The 26341-nt window shown below is 42.2% G+C and overlaps 1 protein-coding gene across 2 annotated transcripts; it reads right to left on the bottom strand.

Annotated features, from left to right (window-relative positions):
• Window positions 1-177: 177 nt before the first annotated feature.
• On the bottom strand, window positions 178-25464 carry LOC140999852 (monocarboxylate transporter 1-like). 2 transcript variants are annotated; one of them, XM_073470400.1, is made up of 5 exons: window positions 25446-25464; window positions 11616-11955; window positions 4258-4401; window positions 3291-4106; window positions 178-3145 (listed from the first exon to the last, which is right to left on the bottom strand). In XM_073470400.1, the coding sequence occupies exons 2-5, from the start codon at window positions 11830-11832 to the stop codon at window positions 2856-2858; spliced, it is 1467 nt and encodes a 488-aa protein (XP_073326501.1). In that variant the 5' UTR covers window positions 11833-11955; window positions 25446-25464; the 3' UTR covers window positions 178-2855. The 2 variants fall into 2 exon arrangements, with proteins under 2 accessions (XP_073326501.1, XP_073326499.1); XM_073470398.1 differs by lacking the exon at window positions 25446-25464 and adding an exon at window positions 24130-24410.
• Window positions 25465-26341: the final 877 nt, after the last annotated feature.

Below are 26341 nucleotides of genomic sequence, written 5' to 3'. Positions count from 1 at the left end.
ATTAATCCCAAATAGGCTAAAAGGTGTTCACCACAATCCAACTATTCCTGTGAAACAGATATTTTAGTGACAAACAGCTGTAATACATTTTATAAAGTGTAATTATTGTAATGTGTCCGTGTGATTTCTTTCTGTCTTTGTAACATTTGTAACGGGACAAAACAAATTGCAATGAGATTTGTTTCAAAAAACACTTTTTTTATTCATTCTCTCACCAGTCATAAAAACACTTTACACATAAAAAACATCTACCACTACTAAGATAAAATAAAATAAAATAAAATAAAAAGTCACGTTATTTTCCAGAAACTTAATACAATTATTTCTTCGGGGATTCTTTCTTTTTCTTTTTTTTAAAACACAAAAGGTGCTGTGGACAAACAATACAGTTTTCAAAAAAACTCCTGCACTCACACTCACAAGGACTCACATTCAGGGTTTCAATGACACGGTTTAGTTGCGGTCTCAGTATCACCTCAAAAAGGTAAAATAAATGAAGGTTCTGGTCAGAAAATAAACTCTCCCACTGAATAACAGTGGACACAGTGAGGCAGCAGGCCCGTCTGCAGCACGTTCCCCTCACACACGGACCTGTCGGATCACCTTCGTGTCCATAGACAGGTGGACACTTCAGGTACAACCACAGGGGAACTATTCTCCCATTGATACCAACAATACCTTAAAAAGACTTCTGTTAAAATAATCACTTTTACAAAACTTACACTTTGTCATTAATTCTTTCAAAATGTAACACATTTGGTCAGTTTAATTACCAGAAGTGAACGTAACACGCTTTTCAACACAATTCATTTACGTCCCCACTTAACGGAAAATGCGACGTGTGTCGGGTCTGCAGACGTTTTCTCTCTGCGAGGAGGGAAATCTTGAATGATTCAGTAAGTATGTAGAAGTATTTCAGAGCAGACGTTACGACCACTTCAAGAAATGATCAAAGTGTAAATCTTTAAACGAAGTCTGTGGAAAAAAAACAGGTGAACTTTCCTTCATGAAGCATAATTTAGAAGAATAAAACATTAAAGTTGAAGCATCTTAACAGTGAATTGTTTAAAAAAAAAAACTCCATTTACTTTCCCCAAAAGAGAAAATAAGGAAAGTTTATCCAGGGGGGATATCTGAAGTCTTCAGTTCATGCGGGCAGTAAACCCAGTCATTGATCGATGGATAATCATTGAGCGTCTTTGATCGATTTTTAAACTCAAACATTATTGATCTGATCTGATATGACACATTCTGTACAGTTCAGAGACAAAACTGCGTGACGTGTTGATGCTGCAGCGGCTGAGTGACATGAAACATGAAATGATGAAACCTGGCTACAGTTAAAACTGTCTGCTGACAGACACACACACCTCTCTCTCACACACACACACACACACACACACACACACACACACACACACACACACACACACACACACACACACACACACACACACACACACACACACACACACACTCCTGCTTTCATCCAAAACACATTAAATCCCATTAAAAAGATTAACTTGTTGTCAGATTGTCATTATACAGCGAGCTAAAATAGATCTCTTTTTTAAATTTACAAAGGTTTGCTGATACAACTGTAAACTACAAGTGTTATTCACAATTTAAAAAAAAAAACAACAACACTAGGATACTGCGAGGCCTGTGATCTGAAATGATGACATTTTTAGGATTGGTGTGCGATTCAGAGATTTGTTTCCTACTATGGCGTCACAGCCGGGCTTGGTCATACACACCAGGTAAAACCCAATCGATCTGGTACAATCACAACCTCTCCCTCTCTCTCTCTCTCGTTTCACCCAGAACCAGCGTGTGTTGTTATTTAATACTTGCGAGCGGTCTCATCCCCGCTGGGCGCACAGCGGACACATCTGTGGGGCGGAGGAGGCGTCGCCGTGTGATCGTTTTTTTTTTTTTTTTTTGTCCGAATGTGTCTTTCTTGTCGACGCAACCACGCACGATGATCTGCTCTGGTTGGAGGGTGTATGATACAAAATAACACACACAAAGTGCACACAGATTTATGTACAAGCACACCGTTAACAGTGTCTTCTACACGGCTAGCGTCGCGACCTTCTAGCTGTTTGTCTTTGTATTTTTAAGCTCCATATTTGTGCCAGGTGTCCTTCACTAAGAGTTAAATATGTAACGACTGCTGACATTAAAAACTACTCCCTTTGTGTTGGTGAACCTCCAGATTAGTTTCTTTTTTTTTTTTTTTGCGTTTTCTTCTCTGCAGAAAAACCTGAAAAAGTTCTCGACTCCATGCTTCTACACTAGCATGTGAACAGATCTACTGTGCTGGCGGTAATGTGAATTTATGTCCAGCCCTTTGAGAGGGTGAATCAACGCAAAGTGTAAATATGTAGTTACGCGAGGGGAAAATCTCTAAGTACTGCAACAAAAAACTGTTTCTGTGTGTGTGTGAGGTTCTGAACCTTTACTGCAGCTCAAGACCCTGAGAGTAAAGTCCTCATTATTTAACTTGATTTATTATCTTACAGTCATTCTGTCTGTTGTGCGTCTTTTTCTGGAGTTTATATTATAAGCGGTGCTCCTGGAGGACTTGAGTTTTTCCAAAAGGCACGTCAAATACCAAAACCAGAGGTCTCAACGCTGCTCGACGAACTTTACACTCGGGTAAGCTTCACGTCACAGCAGCAAGGTCTCACTTTATATCGATAAAAGTTAAGTGCTTCTATGGCTTCAGGGTTGTGTTCGAGGGTTTTTATCTCTCTATAAAGACAGTGTGAGGTTGTACTGCAGCGTTTGTGTGTTTCGAAGAAGTGTGTGATGCGTCTTTCTCAAGTCCTTTTTTTTCCTCATAATTTTTTCTACACAGTGTCCTCGTCCATCCTGGCGACCTCATCCGGCGTGACAGCTGCCGGTGCCGAGTTCTCCTCCTTGTCCCCGTCCGATTTTACGGGAGAGGGAGGCGTTAACATGGCGGTGCGCTCCTCCTTGGCTTCCTCCCTCTCTCGTCTCTCCTCCTCTTTCTTCTCTCGATCCAACATGCGGTAGTTGATGCCCATTCCGATAAAGAGGATCACACTCGAGACAATGAGGATGATGCCGGAGGAGACGTAGGTGTAGTCGTAGTGGTGGTAGTAGTTATAGAAACTACCTGGAGGTGCACAAAACAGAGAGGGGCGATTAAGATTTAACTTTCAAACGACAGTCCAGATCAATATTTTATTAAAAACTCCCTGAGACCCGTCTCTCAACCTTCCAGCCCTCCCTTTCCCAGTGATGCACGTTCAATCTCTTACCTGTCAGCGGTGGGCCCAGCAGCACCGGCCCACACTCCACTATAGTGACCAACCCCACGGCTGAGGAGAACCTCTGAGCTCCCACCAGGTCCATCAGTGTCTCAAACAGCACCGCACTCAGCCAGCCAAAAGCGAAACCAAAGAACATGGCGTAGATCACAAATCCAGTGTAGTCGACTGACAGTGGCGCCAGCACGTGACACACCCCGTTGTAGAGGACCGCGGCGGCGAAGAAGTACTGTATCCTGGGCCGGACCCACTTGGTGTTGGCCAGCATGCCCATGGAGGGCCGGGCGACCATATCGACGAAGGCCAGAACTGACAGCAGGAAGGCTGCCTTTTCCTTGCTGATGTCCTTACTCTTGGCATAATTGGAGAGGAAGACGAGCGGAGCGAAGAGGCCGAAGAACATGAAGACGTTGCCGCCGAGGTACAGCAGGAAGCCGCGGTGTTTGAACAGCGTCAGGTCGATGAAGGAGTTGATGGTTTGCATGACTGTCTTCTTCTGCTGCGGCTTCACCGGATCCACTGCCTTGCCCTCGCCCGCCTCCGTGTCCGGCTTCGGCGGCTGAGGTTTGGGTCCGATGGGGCGCATGAGGGAGCCGGCCACGCAGCAGTTGAGCAGAAGTCCTCCCAGGATGAGGAAGCTGCCTCGCCATCCGAACTCATCGTACAGCCAGGAGTTGAGAGGAGCCAGCGTGGACAGGAACACGGGGCTGCCTGCCATGGCGATGCCGTTGGCGATGGGCCGACGTATGAAGAAGTATTTACCGATCATGGTGAGGGCGGGATTCAAGTTGAACGCCAGGCCCAAACCTGGAGGGAGGAAACAGAAAAAGAAGGGTTTGACGAGGAGAAGATGTAGAAATGCCAAAGAAAACGTCTCTTATTGTTGTAAAAACATAGAAAATGACACGTGGGGAACTCAAACTCTACTTTGTATGTACTGTATGGGTGAACTACTGACCTCCTACTACTCCTATGAAGAAGTAGAGCTGCTGCACAGTGTTACAGAAGGAGGCTGCCACCAGACCGGACCCCGCCAGACAGCCGCCGAGGATGATGATTGGTCGACTGCCAAATTTGTTCACTAGGATGCTGCTGATAGGACCTGGAGAGAAAGGAGAGACGGAGAAGTGATAAGTCAGGTGAAGTAAATGACACCGCAGCAGTGCTGAGTTGTTGAAATCTGCCTAAACATCATCGTCAATATTGGAGATGTAGAAATAAACTGTCACCTCGGACATTAAGAGAGCTTAAGAGGCACTTTTCTTATTTACTGACAGTTTATTGACCAATAAATTATTAGATAAATAAAATGAAACCTGCAGATTAATCAATAAAGAAAGCTAAAAGACTTGTAAACTGTACTAACGCAACATTTAATGTGATTACATCAGTTGACTATGTCGACTGTTCACCAACAGGTGGAGCTGTGGTGGCAGGAATAATAAACAGAGGGACAATGAGCGATTGTGTAACAACACCACTGGTTGCATGGATGTTACATGGAGAGGGAAGAGGAGGAGAGGAGAGGGGAGGAGAGGAAGAAGAGAAGAGAAGAGAAGAAGAAGGAGAGGAGAGGAAGAAGAAAGAGAAGATAAGCGAAGAAAGAGAAGAAGAAGAAAAGAGAAGAGAAGGAAGAGGAAGAAGGAGAAGATAAGAAGAAGAAGAGGAAGAAGAAAGAGAAGAGAAGAAAGAGAAGAGAAGAAGAAGAAGAAGAATGAGAGAAGAGAGGAGGAGGAGGAGGAGGAGGAGAGGGAAAGAGGAGAGTCAAGGCGATCCACGTGTCTCAGCTTGCGTGCCAGCCTCGCTCTGAATGGGCCTTCACATGGACGGAGGCTGACACTGGCTCTGCTGGATGTGAATACAAAGTAAAGGCCGCAGCGTCTATACAGCAGCTCTGTGTGCGACTGCTCTGCATGAACAGTCAGGAGGCGACTGACAGGAGGAGCGATTCATCAGTCCTCAGGCCTGACCGATGAATATAATGTGAAGCGATGAAACAATTAGTCGATTAATCAATTAGTCAAAAGACAGAACAACAGAAGAGAGAAATACAGTTTGGCACAAAGTTCGGTTTCTCAGATCTGTCCAGAGTAAACCCTCCTCCCAAACAATTCAATTAAGGATCTCTGAAAAAAGAAAATAAACCCATCATCTCCAACACTAATCGCAGTTTCCTCCGGTTCCACTCAGTTCATCGCCTTAATTCAAACAGGATGTGAGCCTGGAGGTGTGGCTGCAGACTACCAGTAAGCCAGATGTGTCATCTTTCAATTGTTTGCTGTTGTTTTTTTTCTTGGAGAGAAAATCAAGCCTGGGAGAATCAAAGAGTATTGAAGTTCGATACCGAGCCCTACTCACATTCACTATTCTCTTCTCGAGACTGTATAATCAACATGTTTTAATTAATCATGAAAAGGGGAAACAACCACTGGTTAATTATGTGTGACAGCTGAGATAGTGGACACCGAGAGGCACACGAAAATAACAGATCTATAACATATGATTAATCTGTGTAGATTCACTCCTCGATCTCAACCGGGTCGCTCTCAGCCGGCATCCATTTCCTTCACAACCGGCCCGGGCCCTTCACATGGTGGCTTTGCCCTTGAAACTTGGCAGCGGACCACAGTAGCCGGGGGCGCTCTGGATGCACGAGCATTCATTCACGTACTCGCTAAATACCTCCCTCAGACACCTACTATAGTTTCTGTGTTGTGTCTGTCACTGAGGGGGCTGACCAGCTGGCGCCGAGCCCGTCCCGGTGGGTTTCCATGTTCGGGGTTGGTGGGTTTCCATGTTAAACAAAACGTGCACGGGGGGTGGGGTGTGGGTGGACTCGTGCTCGACCCGAAAACACACACCAGACTTCTGCATTCTTTCTGAGCTCACTGGAGCTCGGCGCTGAACAGAGGAGAACCTGTACAAGGACAGGAACGAATCTGCATCCACTCAACACTCACGCTCGCATTAATAAATCAGGAGTGACAGTCTTTGTTGCGGTCTGGCAAAACACAAAGAGGGCAGTGAGTAGTGTTCTCAGAGATATTATATAAACGATTAGTTCTCCCCCCTCCCTCCATCATTTGCTCTCTTTCTCCCTCCGAGACAGAAAGAACAACACTGATCGGAGGAGACTCGTCCTCGGCTTTACTCTTACGCAGCATCCTCGAGTGAGAAAAACACATGTCGAGAGTGAACCCAGCTGTGAGGAGCTGACCTGAGTCTAATTTTAGCGCAGACGCTTCTGCTTCTTACGATTACTAAATCGAATTAGGATTTTATTCTATAAAAACAACTGCAAACACCCGATACTTGTTTTTTGTTAATTTCATTACGCAGAAACTCTTCCTGATCAGATTCAGAGGCCGACTGAGGGAAAAGAGGGAGAGCAGCAGCTGGTGATGAGTCACACCTCCCAGAAACAAACCACAAGACGGACAGGAGAAACAGCTGATTGGATTTGCCCCAACAGATCAATGCATCACATTTCTCCACCCTGTCACATTACACGCAGATCAACATCCGTCCATCTGGGCTGAGCCTCCATAAACAAGTGGTTTGACATTTTGGATGATACACATAATCCCTTTCTTGCAAGAGAGTTGGACAAGAAGATCAATACAGCTCTCATTTGCAGAACTGGGACGTAACAAAGTACAAATACTTTGTTACTGTACTTAAGTACAGGTAAGGTATCTTTAAGGTATCTGTACTTTACTTGAGTATTTGTTTTTCTGGCAACTTTTGACTTTTCCTCCCTACATTTATCTGCAAACATCTGTACTTTCTATTCCTCACATTTTCAAAACACTCGTTACTTTAGTTTGAATGCATTTGAGGGGAACTATGGATTATTTATGATTTCACATCACAAGACTGATTTCAACCAATCAGTGCATATCACACACAGCAGACGCAGGAAGACGGAAACAGACAGAGAGGGAGACTGGAACGGGGAGAAAAGGCGTGTTAGTGTCTTGTATCTGCAGAGATTTTCTTATTTTCTCACTTTGTTGCTGCTCAGGACGCTTTACCAACCCAAAATGTGGTTATTTGAGGTCCTGAGAATGAGACTCAACAATCAGTTATCTTTGTGGTGTGTCTAGGAACAGCTGGGATGTGAGCTTCAGTTAGCTTTGCACAGAAACGGCCTGTAAAAGTCCTTCAGAGGGATACTTTTTACTTTGATACTGAGTACGTTGAGTACATTTCAGAGCCTGTACCTGAAGTTGAATCAGTTCTTCAGTATATGTACTTCTTACATTATAATCATAAAAGTAGACTTCATGGCAGAAAAGTTTGATTTAATTATATTACATTGCACAGGTGCATAATAAAGTTGCCGCTGGGAAAACAACTTTAACAATAGTTTCATGTAAGTCTATTTTTTTCACTCATTCAGTGAACTGGCATAAATCCAAGCTCTCCCTCTGCAGGCCACGTCAGGGCTTAATCATATCAATATCCTGAGACTCCGAGCTCTTATTATATTAAAACAAGCTGATGTGCACTCATGCAAAAACTCTCACACTCACACCCTTTCTTCAACACACAAGAACAGAACAAAAAACCACAGATCACTGAAAAAAAAGTCAGAAAGAGAAGTCCGGATCAGCACTTCCACTCAGAAGTGGTGACCAGAGTTACGTGAAGCGACGAAACGCCCGACATTTGAGCAGCTAAAAAGTTACAGTACAGGTTTGTGTTTGTGATACTTGAGGATCAGGTAATTGAGGAGCAAATGGAGGGCCACGTTTTTTTAAATAATCCTCTTGTGAGGTTTATTCCAGGTCACTTTTAGTGTGATCTGAGTGTTTCTGTATCTGCATTTTCCTTTGTTGGTGTTCACAGGCCGTACAAAAAAAGACGTCCTCGTTCCCAAGATTGTTTTGCTGTAGGAACTACGGCCAAGGAACAAAATTGGCACCGGGGTTCCTCAAAAAACAAAAAGAGGATAAAGATCCACAGCTCCTGCCAAAGTTGCAAAGTTTAGGGAAATTTTTTCACCATTTCCTGAGATCAGTGTTGTCATTGGCGTTGTAGTTTTATCTGTGAAGCACCTTGTGAACTTTGGCGTTGCAGAATTATTTCTACTGGCAAAAACTACCGAATCATCACTCACTGCAGTTACATACGTCTGTTTTTTCCTTCCAAATGTAATAATTACTCTTTTCTGACAGTTTCCACAAAAGTATTTACATGAGTGCTAAAAAAACCGTAACATACAGCATCCTGTTTATCACATCACAAAGAACTTTGTTTAACACACCAAATTTAACTCGACACGACAAGCGGATTTTTTAAAAAGATGAACAAACATCAGGCACTTGGCACCGTTACTGATTTACTGCTGTGCTTTTGTTCTGAAGCAAGTAACTGAGCTGTGGGGGGAGAAAGACACAGAAGGTCCCCTGTTTGTTTTTCTCGCCCTACATCCTGCCGATTCAGAGAAAGATGCTCCTGTTGAAATGACAGCAGAGTCAGCGGGCATGAAAAATAACACACAAAACAATGCTGAAAGTGTTTCTTCATTCAACTTTGACTTAACTCAAGCAGAAGTGGTGAAGTTTATAGATACTGACAATAAAAGTTGTCAGTAAATGTTCAGTTTTTTGATCAGGTGTCGAAAAGGTGTAAACTTCCGTTGGATTAAACACGTCAAAGACGACCACTGATAGAAATAAAGACCTTCTCTCACACACTCCTGTAATCCTAAATGCATGCAAAAATATGCAAAATACTTGAGCTCGAGCGACACTGCTGAAACACACACCACAAGCTTCAGTTCCTACAGTTTTCTCTCCTTTACGTCACAGTTACTCATCAGATTTTAGCAGCAATGATCCAGTTTTCACATGTTTTGGTCGCGTCCTTGTCTTGAAAAACTTTAAAATATAATATATTGCATTTCTGAAATCAAAAAGACCTCAGTTATACACTTTGTGGAGTTTTGTACTTCCATTATCCTAAATGTTTCCAACAGTGTTGAAACCCAGAGAAATCCATCATTTTATTTAAAGTAAGGGTGTGTGTTTCACAGCTGAATGCCCCGATAACTTCCAGGAAAACATCAGGTTATACGTCATAGAGTGAGGAAGGAAGTTGACGAGCATGACTAAGCATAATGTGAAGAAAGGTTAAATATATACCTCGTCCATGAACAGTTCTTACTAAGTCACGTCAGATTTTTATCAGCCAAGGTGGTTACCACTACTTACAGTATGTATGTTGTTTCTCCTCTGTAGCATAAAGGGACTCGGTTTTGCTTTGCAACCCCGGTGTTAAAAAATAAATGAACCTTGAAATACGATGATATCTTTGGTCCACACTGCTCTGTTATGCTTGTTATAGTCAGAAATATCTTTAACTATATCACACTGGAGAAAATAAGAAGCTAAATTAAACTTACGGGGTCCTTTTCTTTCTGATATTAGTACATTTTTTGTTGTCGTTCTTTATTTTCATCCTGTGTTGTTTGTTGGTCTGTTACAGTGTTGACTAACTAGCAGCAGCTGAAAATGATACAACTCCTTCCTCTTGTTGCAGTTTGTTTCCTGAAACTAATAAACATGTGGGGGGAAATAACTATCTTGTCTTCACACATCTTCTTTTTCCTCTACCTACACTACACTACGTGCAGAGCGTGTGTGTGCACTTTTAACCGGCTCACAGCATTAGTCAGCTGCTCCTGACGTCATCCAGTCACAGTAAAAAAAAAGCAAAGCGTGTGTGTGTTTTTTTTTTTCTGTACCTTCGTGGTACGTGCTGCGCCTCATGTGTTACCAGTGAGTAACCGATACGGTAAGTTTTGCCCTGTTTCACCTCACAGGCACAAGCAGGCATGATGATGTCACTAACTGGTGATTTAGATAATTTTGAAACAAGAGAGAGAGGGAAAAAAAAGAAACTACTCCAACATCTGGCTGCTGTTATGCAACACTCCTCCCCTCTGTTCCTCCCTCAGCAGTTTCCTCTCCTAACCGAATAAACCTACCGAGTAAGGCTGCAGGCTGGCACGCAGCTCTGACGACGATGAATGAGTAAGTGGAAGGAGCGGATACCATTTTTAGATGCAGAGTTTTAAACAGACAGAGAGAGAGAGGGAGAAAATAACATGTAGGATTTGCTGGTTAAATAAACTGGAGAGAGAGAGAGACTGTGTTTGAATTAGGGAAGGTGTTGCTTTGAGTTTTGAGACAAAGAGAGAAACCTGATCTGAAACCTGACCAAACCTGAAACTGCATCAGTCTCTCTCTCTTTAATCCAGCCTCAACATGTAAATGGAAAGGCAGTGCCAATAAATGGGTAACTGAGTGCAAGAACTGACTGTGCTGAAATCATTTTAGCGGCACAACCGGTTCTTTAGTTGCAGCAGACAATCCTCTGTTGAGTTTGAGGGATGTCAGTCGACCACGTCACTCCTGACTGATATATCTCAACATAACAGACATTAATGCTTCCTGGAGGATGTATCCCACTTACTTTGGTGATTTCTATACGTTTCCTCGAGCGCCACCAGCACTTTTTCAGTGAAATATCTTGACTGCTATTATTTGGATTGCCATGACTGATCCAGACATTTATGTCCTCTCAGGATCCTCTGAGTTTTCATCTATCGCCACCATCAAGTCATATCTTCCATTTGTCTAACACTGTTTTATGAGGAAATACCTGCCGTTCTCCTGCAGCTTTCGATGGATTACAACAGAACCAATGCTTGTTTTCATATCCACTAAGTGTTATTCAATATGTGACTGAACCGGAGAGATGACGGACTGATAAAAAAGAGAAAGAGAAAAAAGAGGTTTGTGTGTATTTGGTTTTGCTTCAGTGAAGGGTGAACAAAACAAAAGACAGAGCTTTAAAAAGAAACTTTCCCTGTTTTTAAGAAGCTTCATCTGCAGATTGTAAAACCCACTGCAGAAAAATCTCTCTCTTTTAATTTTTCTGTCAATTTCTTTGTAAACTGCTGCATCAACCACAAATGCTACAAGCTGTGCAGCCTCTGCGTTTGTTCTGATGTCGTATTCACTGCAGAATCCATCCGCCTGCTGCTCTTTTGTTTATGTTCACTGAGAATCTGCTAATTACAGTTATTAAGCATGTGCCTTAAGCTTTTAAATGTTGCTTATGATGCTCAGCTACTGTTCGATTGGAAAGAGGAAATTCCTCAGATATTTTGAAGGAAGGCTGCGGAGATGCTTGAACTTTAATTGAATCTTTTCACAGATTTTAAGTGTTGGCAGAGGCAGTTCAATCCATTCTGAATACGACCGCTTCAATTCATGACAATACAGAATAATAAATGCCACTCACCTCCAGCATACATGACAGCCAGCATGATGGAGGAGATCCAGGACACCTGACTGGGTGTGGCATCGAAGATGATCTCGATCTCCTTGAAGAACACAGTGATGGATTTGGGGAAGGCGTAGGAGAAGCCGATGGAGATGAAGGCTCCTGCCACCACCGCCCAGCCCCAGCCACCCTCTGGAGGGGTGTACCCCTGGGGCCCACCCAGCGCTGGAGGCATGTCCGCTCACGAGGAAGAAGACGATGAAGAAGAAGACGGTGTCAGCTGCAGCTGCTGGAGGACAGCTGGGTGCAGAGGAGAAGAAGATCCTGCAGCAGGTGCACTGGGGTCAGGAGTTAAAACCTGTGGGAGAAACAGAGCAGAGAGCTGGTTAAAATCAATACAGAAGGTTAAGGAGGTGAAGGACAAACATAAATCCTCCTTTCACACTTCTCAGCATTTTTATCTAATTTGCCGTCAGCTAAGGGGTGAATTATGGCGAAAAAGAGGAATGAGGAGTGAGAGGAGGAGCACAGTGGTGAAGTCAATACACGCAGAAAAACATTTTTTTGGAATATTTCTGAAATCCTATCGCAAAGCGCTGTCATGGTGAGAAAGAGCATCTGTGCCGGGCCCGGGCCGCATGCCAACATACCAGAGGTGGACAAATATTTATCTTACAGACTGATAATCAAAGACTGGACCCTGAGTGCTTGGGTGTGAATTATTTCCTCATTTTCCCACTGTAGATGGGAGTGGCAGTGAAACATACTAAACTTTACATGAACTTTCACTTAAACCAGTGCAAGTACACGCCTTTCTCATCACACCAAGGTACAGCCTGTACTTTTTGTAAAGGCTGCAGGAGGGTTGATTACCTAGGTGCTTAACAGTTTGAAATGTTAATACAAACTCAGTGTTTAAAAGTTCACGAAAATGTGTTTACTTAAATGCACAGTATGTCAACAACCACCACTTGTGATAAAAATCTGTCTACGTGATTCTGGCAGAATTGTTCATGGACAAAGTAATGTCTTAAAGTTTTATTCACGCTATGTCACAATCGCTGACTTCCTTCCTCTTTCTTTGACTCTCTCCAAAAGTTATTGCGAAAGGTGACCAAATGAGACACACTACTTGATCACATTACTTGATCATTTGCTCTGGTTAGAAATTGTCCAGAAAATGCCCATCACAACTGCCTAAAGCCCAAAGTTTCATCATCAAGTGTCTTGTTTTGTCAGACCAACAGTCCAAACCCCTAACCCTTATTTTAATGTGAGACACAAGCGCAGCAGCAAATCCTCTCTGCCCTTTCTCTTGTAAAATGAGGTGCAATTTCCCGCTTACTGTATCATAACATAACATAAGACAATACCTGTTGGGGTTGGCCAACATTTGAAGGAACTTATGACTCACTTCTTGTATTACAGTAAAAGAAATTAACAAGAAAAGTCTGTAATTATACACTTGGAGAAAGGCTTCCTGGAAACGTTTGGTACACTCACTAAAAACAACAAAACAGCCCCTAAAGACTACAACATATCTGCTAACTTGCTTCAGCCCTCAGCGTTGTCATCAAACTATTTTATGTCGAATGCTGTACAAACTGACCTGACTAAGTATTTTATAGACTGTTGCCAAAACAGCTTCTTCTCCTTCAATGAATGCATCCATCTAAATGTCCTATTTCCCACTTGGAGCGCACATAACTGAGCTATTTATGGCCGGCGCTGACATCCACTGTGCTACTGTTTGGGGCCATTTACCTTACATGGCCTCTTGGATGCAAAACCACAAACCACACTAGCACTTCACATGAAATCTGTAGTAGATTTGAAGGAAAGCTGAGTAATGCTATCATGTAAGACAAAAAGAGAATTTTGCTCGGGGTGGAGCTGACTGACAAACCGAATGTCCTAAAATACTGATTCAGCTGGCCTCGTGTTAAGTGATGACCAGTCAAGTCAGGCATTTAACCTGGATCATGCTCTAAACAACAATGCTCTGAAAATCATTACAACAGTGAGCCTGTTTCAGTAACTGGTTAACCCCGGCTGAACTCACAGTGTGCAGACAGATCGGGCTGCTGACAGCTTTCACTTCTTTCTCCTTATTTCCCGTCTCTCCACCACAAACAATGTTTGCAAACAAACAAGGACTGACAGATGTGATTTAATTTACACACAAAAGACACATGTATGTATAACGATTTACACTGGACTTCTTGTAGCCCCGCTTTTCTCCTCTGATAACACTTCGTCTCCTGTTATCTGATGTGCAACTGGCGACAGTTTCCAGTGGTTTTGCATTCATTCTCCTTTAATGGTGAACTTTCATTTACTTCCTTCCTTCCAGGAAGGTTCGGTTCATTCTTGTACACTTGGAACATCTTGAAGACGTTGCTATTAATGTTCAATAAAAATGTTTAATACTAAAGGGTTTTCAGCAGTTACCCACTGAGAAGGATCATCTAACTCTGTAGCGATTTGTGTAGCTCATTGTTAAGGTTTATCCAGTGTGCACAAAAGGACTGAATGTCCTGTGACTCTGGCAAGAACTCCTATGTAAAACCAACAAACATGATCTGAATGTATGCTACCTGCCAGCACCAAATGACAAAGCAGAGGTAAATCTTCTATCAGGGCATCCCACGGAGAATTAGACGACCCGAGATGTTGAGGATACTTGATAGATAAAACCATCATTCATCAGCAAACATAACATAAATATAAAGCATGTGACTTTAAAGTCATTTAATACTGAATAGATGAAAACATCATGTCTCAGTTGTGTGATGAGGAGACTGTAACTCAAATTAATACACGAAACGATCATAAATCCCATCATTCTGTCACATTTTCCACATGGTTTTCATTGTTTGTATTTCATTTCATCATCTCGTTGCGCCCACTTCTTCTGCTGTGTTTTAAAAAGGCACCCAACTGGAAAATTAGCAGAACCTGCTGTTTTTCTTCAATGCACCCAACTATGCAAATATCAGGTATTTGCATGACATAAGTGGATGAAAACTGGCATTGATCTGCATTTTCTTTTCTGGGACTTCCGTAAAAATTTACAAACCCAACTTGTGACTGAAAAGTTTTCCCGAAAGTAACACAATGCTGCTCTTATTACATACAGCAAAACAAATTTGTGGAAAAAGATGTGATCAATCTTCATCTATTTACTGAATGATGATCTAAACAGTAGCCTCATTTATTAAACATGGCTCTTTGCTGTGTGACGTAGCATCTCTGCTCTTGTTCATGCTGCATTTCCTAAGAGTTGAATTTGTTGCTGACATTGGCAGGGGCTGTGTTTATTTAAGGCAACAACACGCGCACATGTTGGAAAACATGTTCATGTGTTTCTCAGGAGTTGGTGGATTGAACCACCAGACTTTGAGTGAATGATGAACTTAGGCTCTCATTTTCTAACACCTAGCCGCATCAAATTAATGAGTAAATGGTGCATTAAGTCACATGTAGTTATAGTGTAAGAGTCATTACACGAGTGCTTTGGCTCTGAATCAAGACAGCAGGAGCTCAGGTTAAAGAGTAGTAGGTAAAGATAGAGCCTGCACAGTCCCCGTTGGACTGCGCTCTGCATTTCATTTAATGAGCTTAGCAGGGTTACATTACTACGCACACTAAAACAGATCACAATTCCTGGAAAGGAAACCTTCATATTCAGGCCAGCACAGTCCGGTTTTACCTGCACAAAAATAATTTGACCTTGAAACACTATCATATAGCTAGACAGGAACTCTCCTGCACACACACATTAAACCACAGACTCATGAGGAGAGTCTGAAACTTACAATGAACTACAGCAGACTGCACAGTCATGATGAGCTGTGAAAAGTTCCCCGTGACTAAATGATTACTGCAACACTGGAAAAAAAAGATTGGATTCACCAGAATTTAGTATCAACTCAGACAAAGGGAGTGCACTTCCTTCTTTTCATTTATGATTTACATTTACACAGTGTTACAGCGACAGCTTCTCTGTTTTTGAGTTTGTGTACCACGTGATCCGGGTCGACTTAAGTCAACAAATGCAGACGCGTGCAGGGCTCAAAACCAACAAACAGTCGCACTGATGACGTCAGAAAACCAACCTGTCAGCACACCCAGAAATGTGCACGAGCGTATGAAGTTCCACTTCCTCAATACTTGTCTCCTCTGGTGGTGTCAGTTACCACACTTAGGCGCTGGCTAACACACAGCGCAGACCTAGACGTGAACCCTCACAGTCATACGATAACTTTGAGTTGGACGGTCTTCAGTGTTGGATCCTGTGCAGAAGTCAGACTCCTCACCAACAGCAGCACCACAGAAATCCCCACAGGCTGTCAGTGTGTGGACTGTAGGGTTTCCACTAACCATTACTGTCATCAATTCATCTGCCACTTACTACTTGGATCAAGTGAGAATAGAATAGATATACTTTATTGATCCCAAGCTGGGAAATTAAGGATTGCAACTCAAACCCGCATCTAGAGCAAGTTTAGTTTAGGGAACTAAAATGCTTGGTAGGGTTTAGGAAACTATAACACTTGGCTATGTTTTGGGAACTGTAATATTTGGTTGGGTTTAAGGAACTAAAATTTTTGGTTAAGTTAAGGGAACTAAAATACTTTGTTAGGTTTAGGAAAAGATTGTTTCAGTTGAAATATGCCCTTTGACAACGTTAAACACGTGTCAGACTGTGCATTACAGAAATGATACCATTAATGTCTAGTGAGCCAGGAACTCAGCACCAGAAACTTCATTTTATCCAGCAGATAGAGCAAAATATGGGAAAACATTATTTTCTGTTGTCCCTCCCTCACCATCACTAGACAAGCAACTGACCACCCTTGAAATCCTGGAGGGTGGGGATCAAATCAAAACTAATGTCATCCTACTCCTACACCTCGACACTGTGGCCTTGGCCTTTAATTTACTGAAACCTTTAGAAGGGTGTGAATTATGTGTATCAACAGGTCAGCCATGGGCCAGAGAGTAAGACTGGCCGAGATGTGTGGGACTTCTCATGTTTCTCACAGAATTGTTTGCCACATGCTTGTGCAAACACTCTGTCTGTACTGCCGTCACTCAACCTTTCATCTGTTCCATTGAAGCCTTGATTTAAGAAGATAAAAAACAAATATATTACTTTATGTGGTATTGATACTTACAAAAACAAGTCCAAAAGTGTTGACCTAAACATCAGTGCTAACTGAACCAACAGTATGGTAATGGGCCAGGTCCTGACCTCTGCTGCATCTTGGCCTTCCTGTACTGTGAAAGAATGTGATGACTACAGGAGGAACTATGAAGCAAGTCCACTTTTAGTTCAAACTCCAGACTGCATTCACTAAATTACAAAACACACTTTGTGAAGTTAGATTTTAGTTCATTCTCAAGGCTGCCCTCCATTTCATTTCTCTTATGTGATAACAAAATAAATATCTTTGGATGGACAAAACAAGAAATGTCTATATTTTAAAGTAAAGAAATTCGGATATCAATATATCAGCCAATGTACACACATTTTTTTTGCAGTGATCCCTCAAATGGGGTCATTAAACACAAATATATGAAATGAGGGCAGGATATTTTACAATGTTCTTTAAAACCACACGTTTTCATAATCGGCCAATATCGACAACTTATACGCTAATAGGGATATACCTGTGAAAGGCCAATATCAGCCGTCAGGCGCTATCTTAAAGAGCTAACAACTAACCTGCAGATAAATCAATCAATCTTTGAAAAAACTACTACTGACTGAGCCAGAGGGAAACTTGACTTTGGACTTTGCGACATGGTCTTTATATACTATTAGCATAGGTGATAAAACCACAAAATTCAAATACTTCTATGGCTAACAAACAATGTGCATACTGTGCCTACAGAACAGTGTTGCAACAACTTCACTGCTGGTTTCAGTGATCTGATCATGCACATTCATAAAACCTCTTTTTAGGTCATACAAGGAAAAATGGGGCAAACACACAAACGTATATCTTTTTACAAGCCCTCGTTACGTTTATATGTGCTGATGTATAAGAATGTGTGCCGGCAGAGATCAGGAAGAGAGTAGCTATCATTCTGTCATAACTCAAGTTATGATGTTGAAATGAAGTTAATGACTGTTCCTCAAACCGGGACTATAAACGATCGTAACATGTGCCTGTATTACTCAAAACAAACTGGTGCTGAACGATAAGGTCTTACTGAGGCTCACATAAAGGCTTTTATGTGGCCTGTCAATGGAACTGATGTCAATTATAATTAAAGATATCCGTCTCTTAAGCACTTCCACTATCTATACTTCAGTGCAACCGAACCCATTGTTAGTCCGACTTAAAGAGCAACTTCACACCCTGTTTCAGCTTAAACACGCCCACTTCACACATTCAAAAAATGCATTCAAACCCAGGCACCCCAACCTCCACGGCCCCCGGCCCCTCTCAAAGCTCAGATTGTTGCTCCCTCCCTCTGACTTTTTCTACATTGCCTGTGTCCGCCATGGTAATGCCTACATATAACAGCTGGCAGGCATCCAGAGGTCAATGGGTTTAAACAGGCTGGCAACGTTTCTCATTTCCCTCATGTGACTACAGTGTCTATTATGGCCGATGTGTACGGCGGCGATAGTGACTTCAGTTCACCCGAGTCTCCCCCTCCACTGACGACCAAGACTGGGGTTCAGAGACTTTCGAAATGCTAGCTTAGCTTGGCCAGAGGTGATAACTTGCAACTGTTTTGATCATCAAGTCATCATTTAAGATCATTTTAAAGCAACGACAGGGAATACCTTTGAGGTTTGGACTTTTTCTCAGACCAAGTCAGACATTTGAAGGTGTCACCTTGAGCAATGAATTGAAAAAATTAAAAATCAGATTAATGGACAAATGAGTTATGAGATAAAATGAAAAAAGTGGAATTATCATCAAGTTACCCATTAACTCCATGGCCACATATAAAAACAACTGAACTGAGTCAAAGAACTTTCCTTATTCCAATGTCCTTACACCTTGCTTTCCATTTGACCGACCTGTGACCTTGTCAGGGGCGGACTCTGGACCAAGAGCTGCCCATGAACTTGGGACCAGTGAGGTCATCCAAAGCCCAAGCTGTCAGCACAAATCAGCCATCTCAAGTACTCACGCGGTGGGAAATGGAGGGGAGGTACAGTGGGCCGTAACTAGATCCTCCTGGTTGCACAATGAATCCGAATTTAGCAGGACGGCACAAGATAAAGTTACGCTTCTGAGGAAATTAAAAAAAACAACATGACAACATGACATTCAACACTAAGGGGATTTGAGTTATAACTGAAGAAGCCTCTTGGATGAGAGGTGAAACGTTTTTATAAACTGAAACAAGTCCAGCTGCCTACGATACAGCACTTAGAACTAAAAGGTGAGAATTTATTTATTTTGGACTGTGGTCCCAAATTCAATTGGCTGTTCCCAAAGAGCGATTATCCAATATACTACAGTACTGTAGTAACCTAACCCAGCTTTACTTTGAGGCCAAGTGGGCGCATATGATGAGCCAAATACATCTCTTGGGGGTTACAGGTTGTATTTCTGACAGTATTTTCCCACTGTGTGGAAGTGAGTCCAGGAAGCTACTATGCTAGTGTTTAGGCTAGCATTAGCAGCTCTGTCTTGCTCGCACAAAGAGATGATCTAATCAGCCAAACAGGATTTTGTTAGAATTAAAAAACAGACTAATCTAAAGTGTTTTTTTATCATATTTGTCATCCTAGAACTAACTGGCTCTGTGATGCAATACATTAACAATGCCGTTTCATTATTTTTATTATTATGAATAAACAATTGATGCTGACATTTTGCCTGGAACATGTAGCTTTAGCGTGATGTTATGTATGTAGTCATCAAGTCCATACTTGGGATGTTATCTTAATTAGCTAGCTAAGTACAGCTGTTATTTCAACCCTGTAATGTTTGCTTTTTGTCAAGGCACACGGCTCCTTGTCAATTTAGTTCTTTATTTAGTTAATGTGGGGGTTGATAAGCAAAAAAGACCTACTGATACATGACTTATTTCTGTTCTTTTTAAAAACAAACCAAAAAAAAAGGCAAAACAATGGTGTGGGAGGTACTACTGTGATCGTTTATGTCCCACTATGTGTGACAACACCCACGACTGTTGCAAGCCTAGTAAACTGCGTATGTGCTGGGTGAGAGTTATTGACAAGCTTAGCAAAAGTAACTCAGTGGGGGCAGGGCTAAGCGAAAGGTCAATGGGTGTGATTCAAATATGTCCCGTTTAGGAGTTCAAGTACAGCCGGCACCATGGAGCAAAAAGTGGGTTCGAAAGCTCTCAGGAGTTTTGTCTGTCAGACACAGATAGACCCACATCAGCTGCACCACGGGTTAAAATGGAAAGAGACAGAGGAGGAATACGATATTCACTTTGGGCTTAATGTGAAGCAGGCTTCACCAGTGGGAATGGATTTATGCTGCCATCTCCCCTAAGGTCCCACTGCTCTCTCTGTGCTTGAGCTCAGTTAGGTATCTGTCCGTTTGTGTGTGTGTGTGAGAGAGCGTCTGTTTGTGTGTGTGGGCACCAGGCAAAGCAGGACAACTCCTGAAGGAGTTATGAATGAGGCCATTCATTCTGCCGCAACAAACGCTCCCTTTACCAAAGTGTGTCGAGGGGCCGGAGTTACCTGAAATCCCAAGTTTTGGGAAACCCCAAGTTCCCCATATACCTACGTTTTATTCCCAATCATTACAGGGTTCAACACCAGGGGAAACACTGTCACAACTATTATTAAAGATGCTTTGTCTTTGTCCTAATGGAATTCCCAAAATCTCCAAGTAGTAGCACACAAAAGACAGGATGCTGAAGCCTCGCTTAGAAAACCTGAGATGAGTGGGAAGGCAGAAAGAAGGCAGGAAGAAACCTTTCATTCCTTCCATGAATGGGTGTCATTTTACAGAGTCACCATGACACTGTGAAATTTTTTCCTACCCAGAAATAAAGAATGATGAAAGAACATCAGGGAACATTTATTTATACCACTGAACAATTTTAAAGCTATGGTTAAATCCTCTGAGTCCAGGTTGTCTGTGTGCAAATGATAATATTTGACTATTTTCATGTGTTTTTCTGTAATTCACTGTTGTGTTACTGACATTTATGTCCAGTTCTCCCTTGTAAAAGAGATCCACGGGTCTAATCTTGTTAAATAGAGGCTAAATAATAATGAAAAAAACAACACTGAACATTGAGTTGGGTTAAATGCATCAAACAAGGCCACTCAAACAATTTAGTTCTTATCAGGGAGCATTACACATGTGTTCTCTGCAGCTCAATGGCTTTGTAATACTTAGATTAGCACTAAATTAGCTCTACTTAAACCTCATTAACTAATGTTAAGGCCGCCCCATATATCCCTTTCGCACACACACACTTGTAATCCTGAGTGCACTCAAATGGCGCGCACATATAACCCTGCAACCACGCTGGTTCAAACATGTGCAGCTGTGCTTGGCCTTTACATGCAGACACACATGCAGCCACACATGATGACACCCGCTCGAGGACACTGAGCTGCTCAGGTTTTGGTTACTTGTATACTTCCAACACAGTATTTCTCCATATTCTCCACAACACACAACAGGTGTTTTAAGTCTTCAAGTGTAGATAGATTTAGAGGCTGTTCAGACCTGGTTTTAAAACATGCGTTCTGGGTCATCTGATCACAAGCGGGCCGCTATAATTACAGGTGTGAACGCCCACAAGACGCAACGAGGACACATTTGAAAAACGATCATTCAGACCGCATTCAGAGGTCGTCCACGTGTGTTTGGTAGTGTGTCTGGGGGCACATTGAAGGACCACCAACTACACTGACATCCTCTGTTAAACAGGAAGAAGCCAAAACAACAGGCAGAATGGATTACACGCTGTCTAATTTCCTTGTCTGTCATGTAGATTACATGTTTAGGTTCTCTTAACCTGTCTGTGTTAACAGTAGACGTTTGTGAACACACCCTTAACACACCCCCTTAATTTTAAGAGCTGTTACATAAGGAGACACTTAAACTTTGCAAAACAGCTACAGCAAATTCAAAATTATCTGTGCGTGTAAATTCGGCAGTAAATTGCAAAACATTAACTGTTTCTTTCCTTGTATGAAGCGTCAGTTTGTCACAACATCGCTGTACCAGCCTGTCTGCTTCTATGTCTGAGCAATTAGCAATTCAGATGTTAAACTAAGTTTATGAGGGAAGGCAACATTTTATTGACAGTGAACATGTCAAACATTACAAATACTGTAAACACTAACCATTGGAGAAAGTTCCCAGACTCCCTTAAAAAAAAACAACTAAATTTTGTGAGTTGTTGAGTTATGAGAAAGTTTATAAACTTTGTGAAACATGTATACAAAGAATACTTAACCTTTTTGGCCTTTCTCTTAATTCGGCAAACATTACACATGAAGATATTTGTTTTTCCCAGTGGTCATCCATCAATGTGTAAACTGACTAGTGTAAAGCTGTCCACTTGTGATCGGTTCACTCAGGACAGATGTTGATAACAGGTCTGAATTCCCTCTTAGACCCAATTAAAACTATGGTTTGAGGGCTCTTTCCTCTTTTCCCCAAACCCAGTTTAATCTCTAAAAATGCTGAAATGTGGCTGGTTACCTTTGGGATTTAAAAGCCTATAAATGAATGAATGAATGAGGCCTGGCAGAGACTAACAACTTCAGACATAAACTCGCCCCACATCTGGATCTACTTGTGGCTTTCTGTTTTAATCATTACCAAGCTTCATTTCACACACACACACACACACACACACACACAGTAACAGAGAACACACCACTGACATATTTCCAGTAATTTGCTGTCCCTTCCTCGGAGCCTCAGGCTTGCCCAACATCCTTCATTATGAGCTTTCATATTTTATGTCGCATCTCTTACATTCAATCAAAAATCTACAAAGCTCATACTCAACTATAAAGCTGCATCTTTAATCATGATTTCCAGATAGCACAGTTTCTGCTACACTGCCCACATTTGCTGATTTATGGACACCTGCCAACAACCACACAAACAATAGTAGGCCAGGAGAGCAACGAGTCAGCACTGGCGAAGGTACACTCAGGTGTTAAGAAGCATTTGAACTTGAGTCAATGACAAGTCAAAACAATAAAGATTAGGCAAAACTATAAAGATTGTGTAATGAGGCACCTTCGAGTGTATTTTCAGCTTACAGCCAAGTATCAGAACATGTTACTGTACTGTACTTTACACTGAATTTACTTACTAGTAACTTTGCAGATTCAGATTATTCAGTGTTTATAGGATATTGATTGTGCTGTGTTACCAATCGGATATGGTTGTGGGCGAGGATGATGCATCAGAGCCAAAAGTAGCACATTTTCACATTTGTTTATTTAATAAAAAAAGCTGAATACCCACCTCTATAATCGGTCTATCCCTACATAACACCCCCAGATTTGAAGATCTACTGGTCGACAGATGTTGCTTTTTCAGTGCCGATACCAACACCGATCATTAGAAATCAAGGAGACTGAAAACTATATTTGGGACATTCACTTGCAGTAAAAATTAATCTATGTGTCAAAATTTTAGCACAAAGTGACGTAATAAAGTAAATAAAACTTTACTCAAGGACTGCTCTTAAGTACAAGATCTCAAACTTGACTCTACAGATGTTTTACTGACATCCAGAGGGAAATATTCAGTCCTCCAGAGAGATCAGAGATCAGGGGATGACACCTCTGGAGCTGATGCATTCATCCACTCACCAGAGGGGACAAAGTTAGCATGAAACCAGGTCCTGTGCCTCTACATCCACTCTCTACTCCCCCCCACCCTGGTTACACAATTATTAATAGACAAGCAGCTCTGGCCGTTTAGGGACAATGGGGACTGCACGGGAGGCAACGCGTGTGTCTGTCGTGTGATCCCTCCATTGAGCTCTGACCCTTAAAACAGCCAGCATGTGAGGCTCATTCAGCGCTGTGCGGGACGGACAACACGGCAGAGAGGCGGCGGTCACATGGACCGCTGCGCCGAGTGGGAATCAAAGCTACGGCTGATGATGACCACCTACTCCCCCCCCACACACACACACCCCCGGGGTCTGGCTCCTCTGTGTCCACTGACCTTGAGGGGGGGGGGACGGGCTGTCAAACGGTGACAGCCCCGTGGCCGGTCAGGTGTGCTCCTCACCGGGGCAGCCTCGGCAGCATCATCACGCCACACCGACTAAAAGCTACGTCGACTCAAAACTGCCCTATAACACCACTTAATTTGAATCATGTGTCGTAATGAAGGGGGGGGGGGGGAATAACAGCGACAAGCGGCACCGGATAAACTCCGTAAAGCTAACGGTGCTAGCTAATTAAAAAAAATCAGCTAATTAAAAACAACTTAATTCAACCGTTTCATTCAGCGGCAGCCTCTTTGTCTCGACACCCCGCGCGCGCAGGGCGGTTAGTAGCCCCGCTATTCAGCCGTTCACTCACCCGGGGGATGGTCGGTTGTGTCCGGCTCGGCTCGGCTCGGCTCGGTTCGGCGTGTTCGAGTGAGTGTGACTCGACCGGTTGGCGTCCTCCACTCTTGACTACGGGTCCCACGTTGATCCGGCAGCTGCTCGGGGTACCACGGTACTGGACGACTTCTGGGATGGTGATGATGATGACACTGCGTCCACCGCGCATGCGTACGAGTGTGGAAGAATCTGACCAAACCGCACGTGCGCGTGGAGGGGGAGAGGCCACGAGCCGTCGATGTAAGAAGTAATGGGATACCGCAGAGTACCGCAACTACAGGAGAAGTAACGCACTGAGAATGTGTGTTAATCAGGAAAGTACTCAAAAGTAGAAGTACTCAATACCAGTGATGGAATGTAACTGTTTACTCAAGTACAGTAAGTACACATTTGAGGTACTTGTACTTGTGTATTTCCATTTTTCTGCTACTTTACACTTCCACTCCACTACATTTTGAAGGCAAATACTGTACTTTTACTCCACTACATTTATTCGATAACCTTAGTTACTAGTTACTTTGCACTTTACAGATTGCCCGTTGCATCAGAGTCAAAGTAGTGTATTTTTAAATAAATGTATTTAATTGGTAATTGGATTAAAAGAAAATTGCAGAAATATCAGATCCAATGATTTGTCGACCCGTAGTATACAGTAAATACAATTTTCATTTTGATACTTAAGTACATTTATTGCAAGATACTTTATGACTTTGGTTCGAGTACTACTAGTATGGATTACTTTCACCAAAATAAAATTTTAGCACAACACTTTTACTTTTGGGTACTTTTTACAACATAAACATATCAGTGCATATTGTATCTACAAACTGGGGTTGTATGGAAAGTACCCAAAAGTCATACTTGAGTTAAAGTGTAAAAGTGAAATTCACCCACACAAACAGTACCTGACTAAATGTCCTAAAGTATCCAATATTAAATGTACTTCAGTATCAAAAGTACAAGTAAAAGTAGCCTAATATATGCATATATTTAAATGTATCTGTATATAGTATACAATGGATGGACGGATTATTTGCCTGGCAGATAATCGGATCAGATATTCAACATTTTTCTGATTATCTGAATTAGTTTTTGTTTTTCATCTGCTATATACATATATCTATAGCTATCTATTATATATAGTATATTAAGGGAGTCCAGGCTAAATACATGTGCCATATATCTCAATATACAGTATATACACAATTGGAGTAAAATGAAAAGTGCGTTTTTGCCTTCAGAAATGTAATATAGTAGAATTAGAATTGTATTTTAATGTATAATACTCACATTTTTTCAAGTTGCAGAAACAAGCTTCGGGATCACGTGGGAATTCAAAACTGTGATTTTATAACTCTACCTAAGAGTTAACAGAGAATTACCACCGGACACGAGGGGCTTCGCCATTTTATGAAACCATCGTTAAAGCATCTTTTTTTTAGTTGTCAAAGCAGCCTGTTGTCATTCAGTAACTACCTCACACTGTTGTGCTCCAGTGAAGACCTACTTGGTAAATCCAAGATAATGCAATCCAGTGACACAGTCCTGTAATAGCTTTGTGAAGCTTTGTGAAGCTTTGTGCAAGCACAATGGTGATTGCATGAATTTAGAAGATTTGGGGGCCCAGACTGGGTGGGTCAGAAAGAGACACGATGATCAAATCAAATGAGGGTTAAAGACATTACTTACTACAACTGCAGATTTAATAAGTGCCGCCCTCATTCAGATCCTGCACTCTGATCCCTCTTATCACAAGGAGCACAGATATGTGCACTGTTTATACTCTGTAGGTTTATTTAACAAACTGTCAGTCTGTGCTACCTCATTTCAAGAAACGTAAATGTGAAAGTTGCTTTTTCTATCATGTGAAAATGGGCTTGAAGTTGCTGCTCGTGCTGTTCACTCCCGCAGCAGGCCACACAAGCCACTCCCAAGCTAAAGAGCGGCTCATTAAATTAACATTCCTCGACCTCCATCACATGCTCTAGACACTGTAACAGTAAAAATCGGACCTGACCCTGCGAGAATACCGCCAGAAAAACGATGAACGCTTTGCTCTGCGCTCTGAAGTCTGGAATGGCTCCAACTCTTTTAATGTGCGTTTTGTTTAATTACCGCAGACTTCACCTCCTTCTCTCAAATGTTTCCAGTTGACAGCATGTGAGGATGCTTTTGGCAGAGCGATG

Source organism: Pagrus major, chromosome 7 (genome assembly GCF_040436345.1).
Source record: "Pagrus major chromosome 7, Pma_NU_1.0".
NCBI lineage: Eukaryota > Metazoa > Chordata > Actinopteri > Spariformes > Sparidae > Pagrus > Pagrus major.
This window is presented reverse-complemented; position numbering and strand designations above follow the sequence as displayed.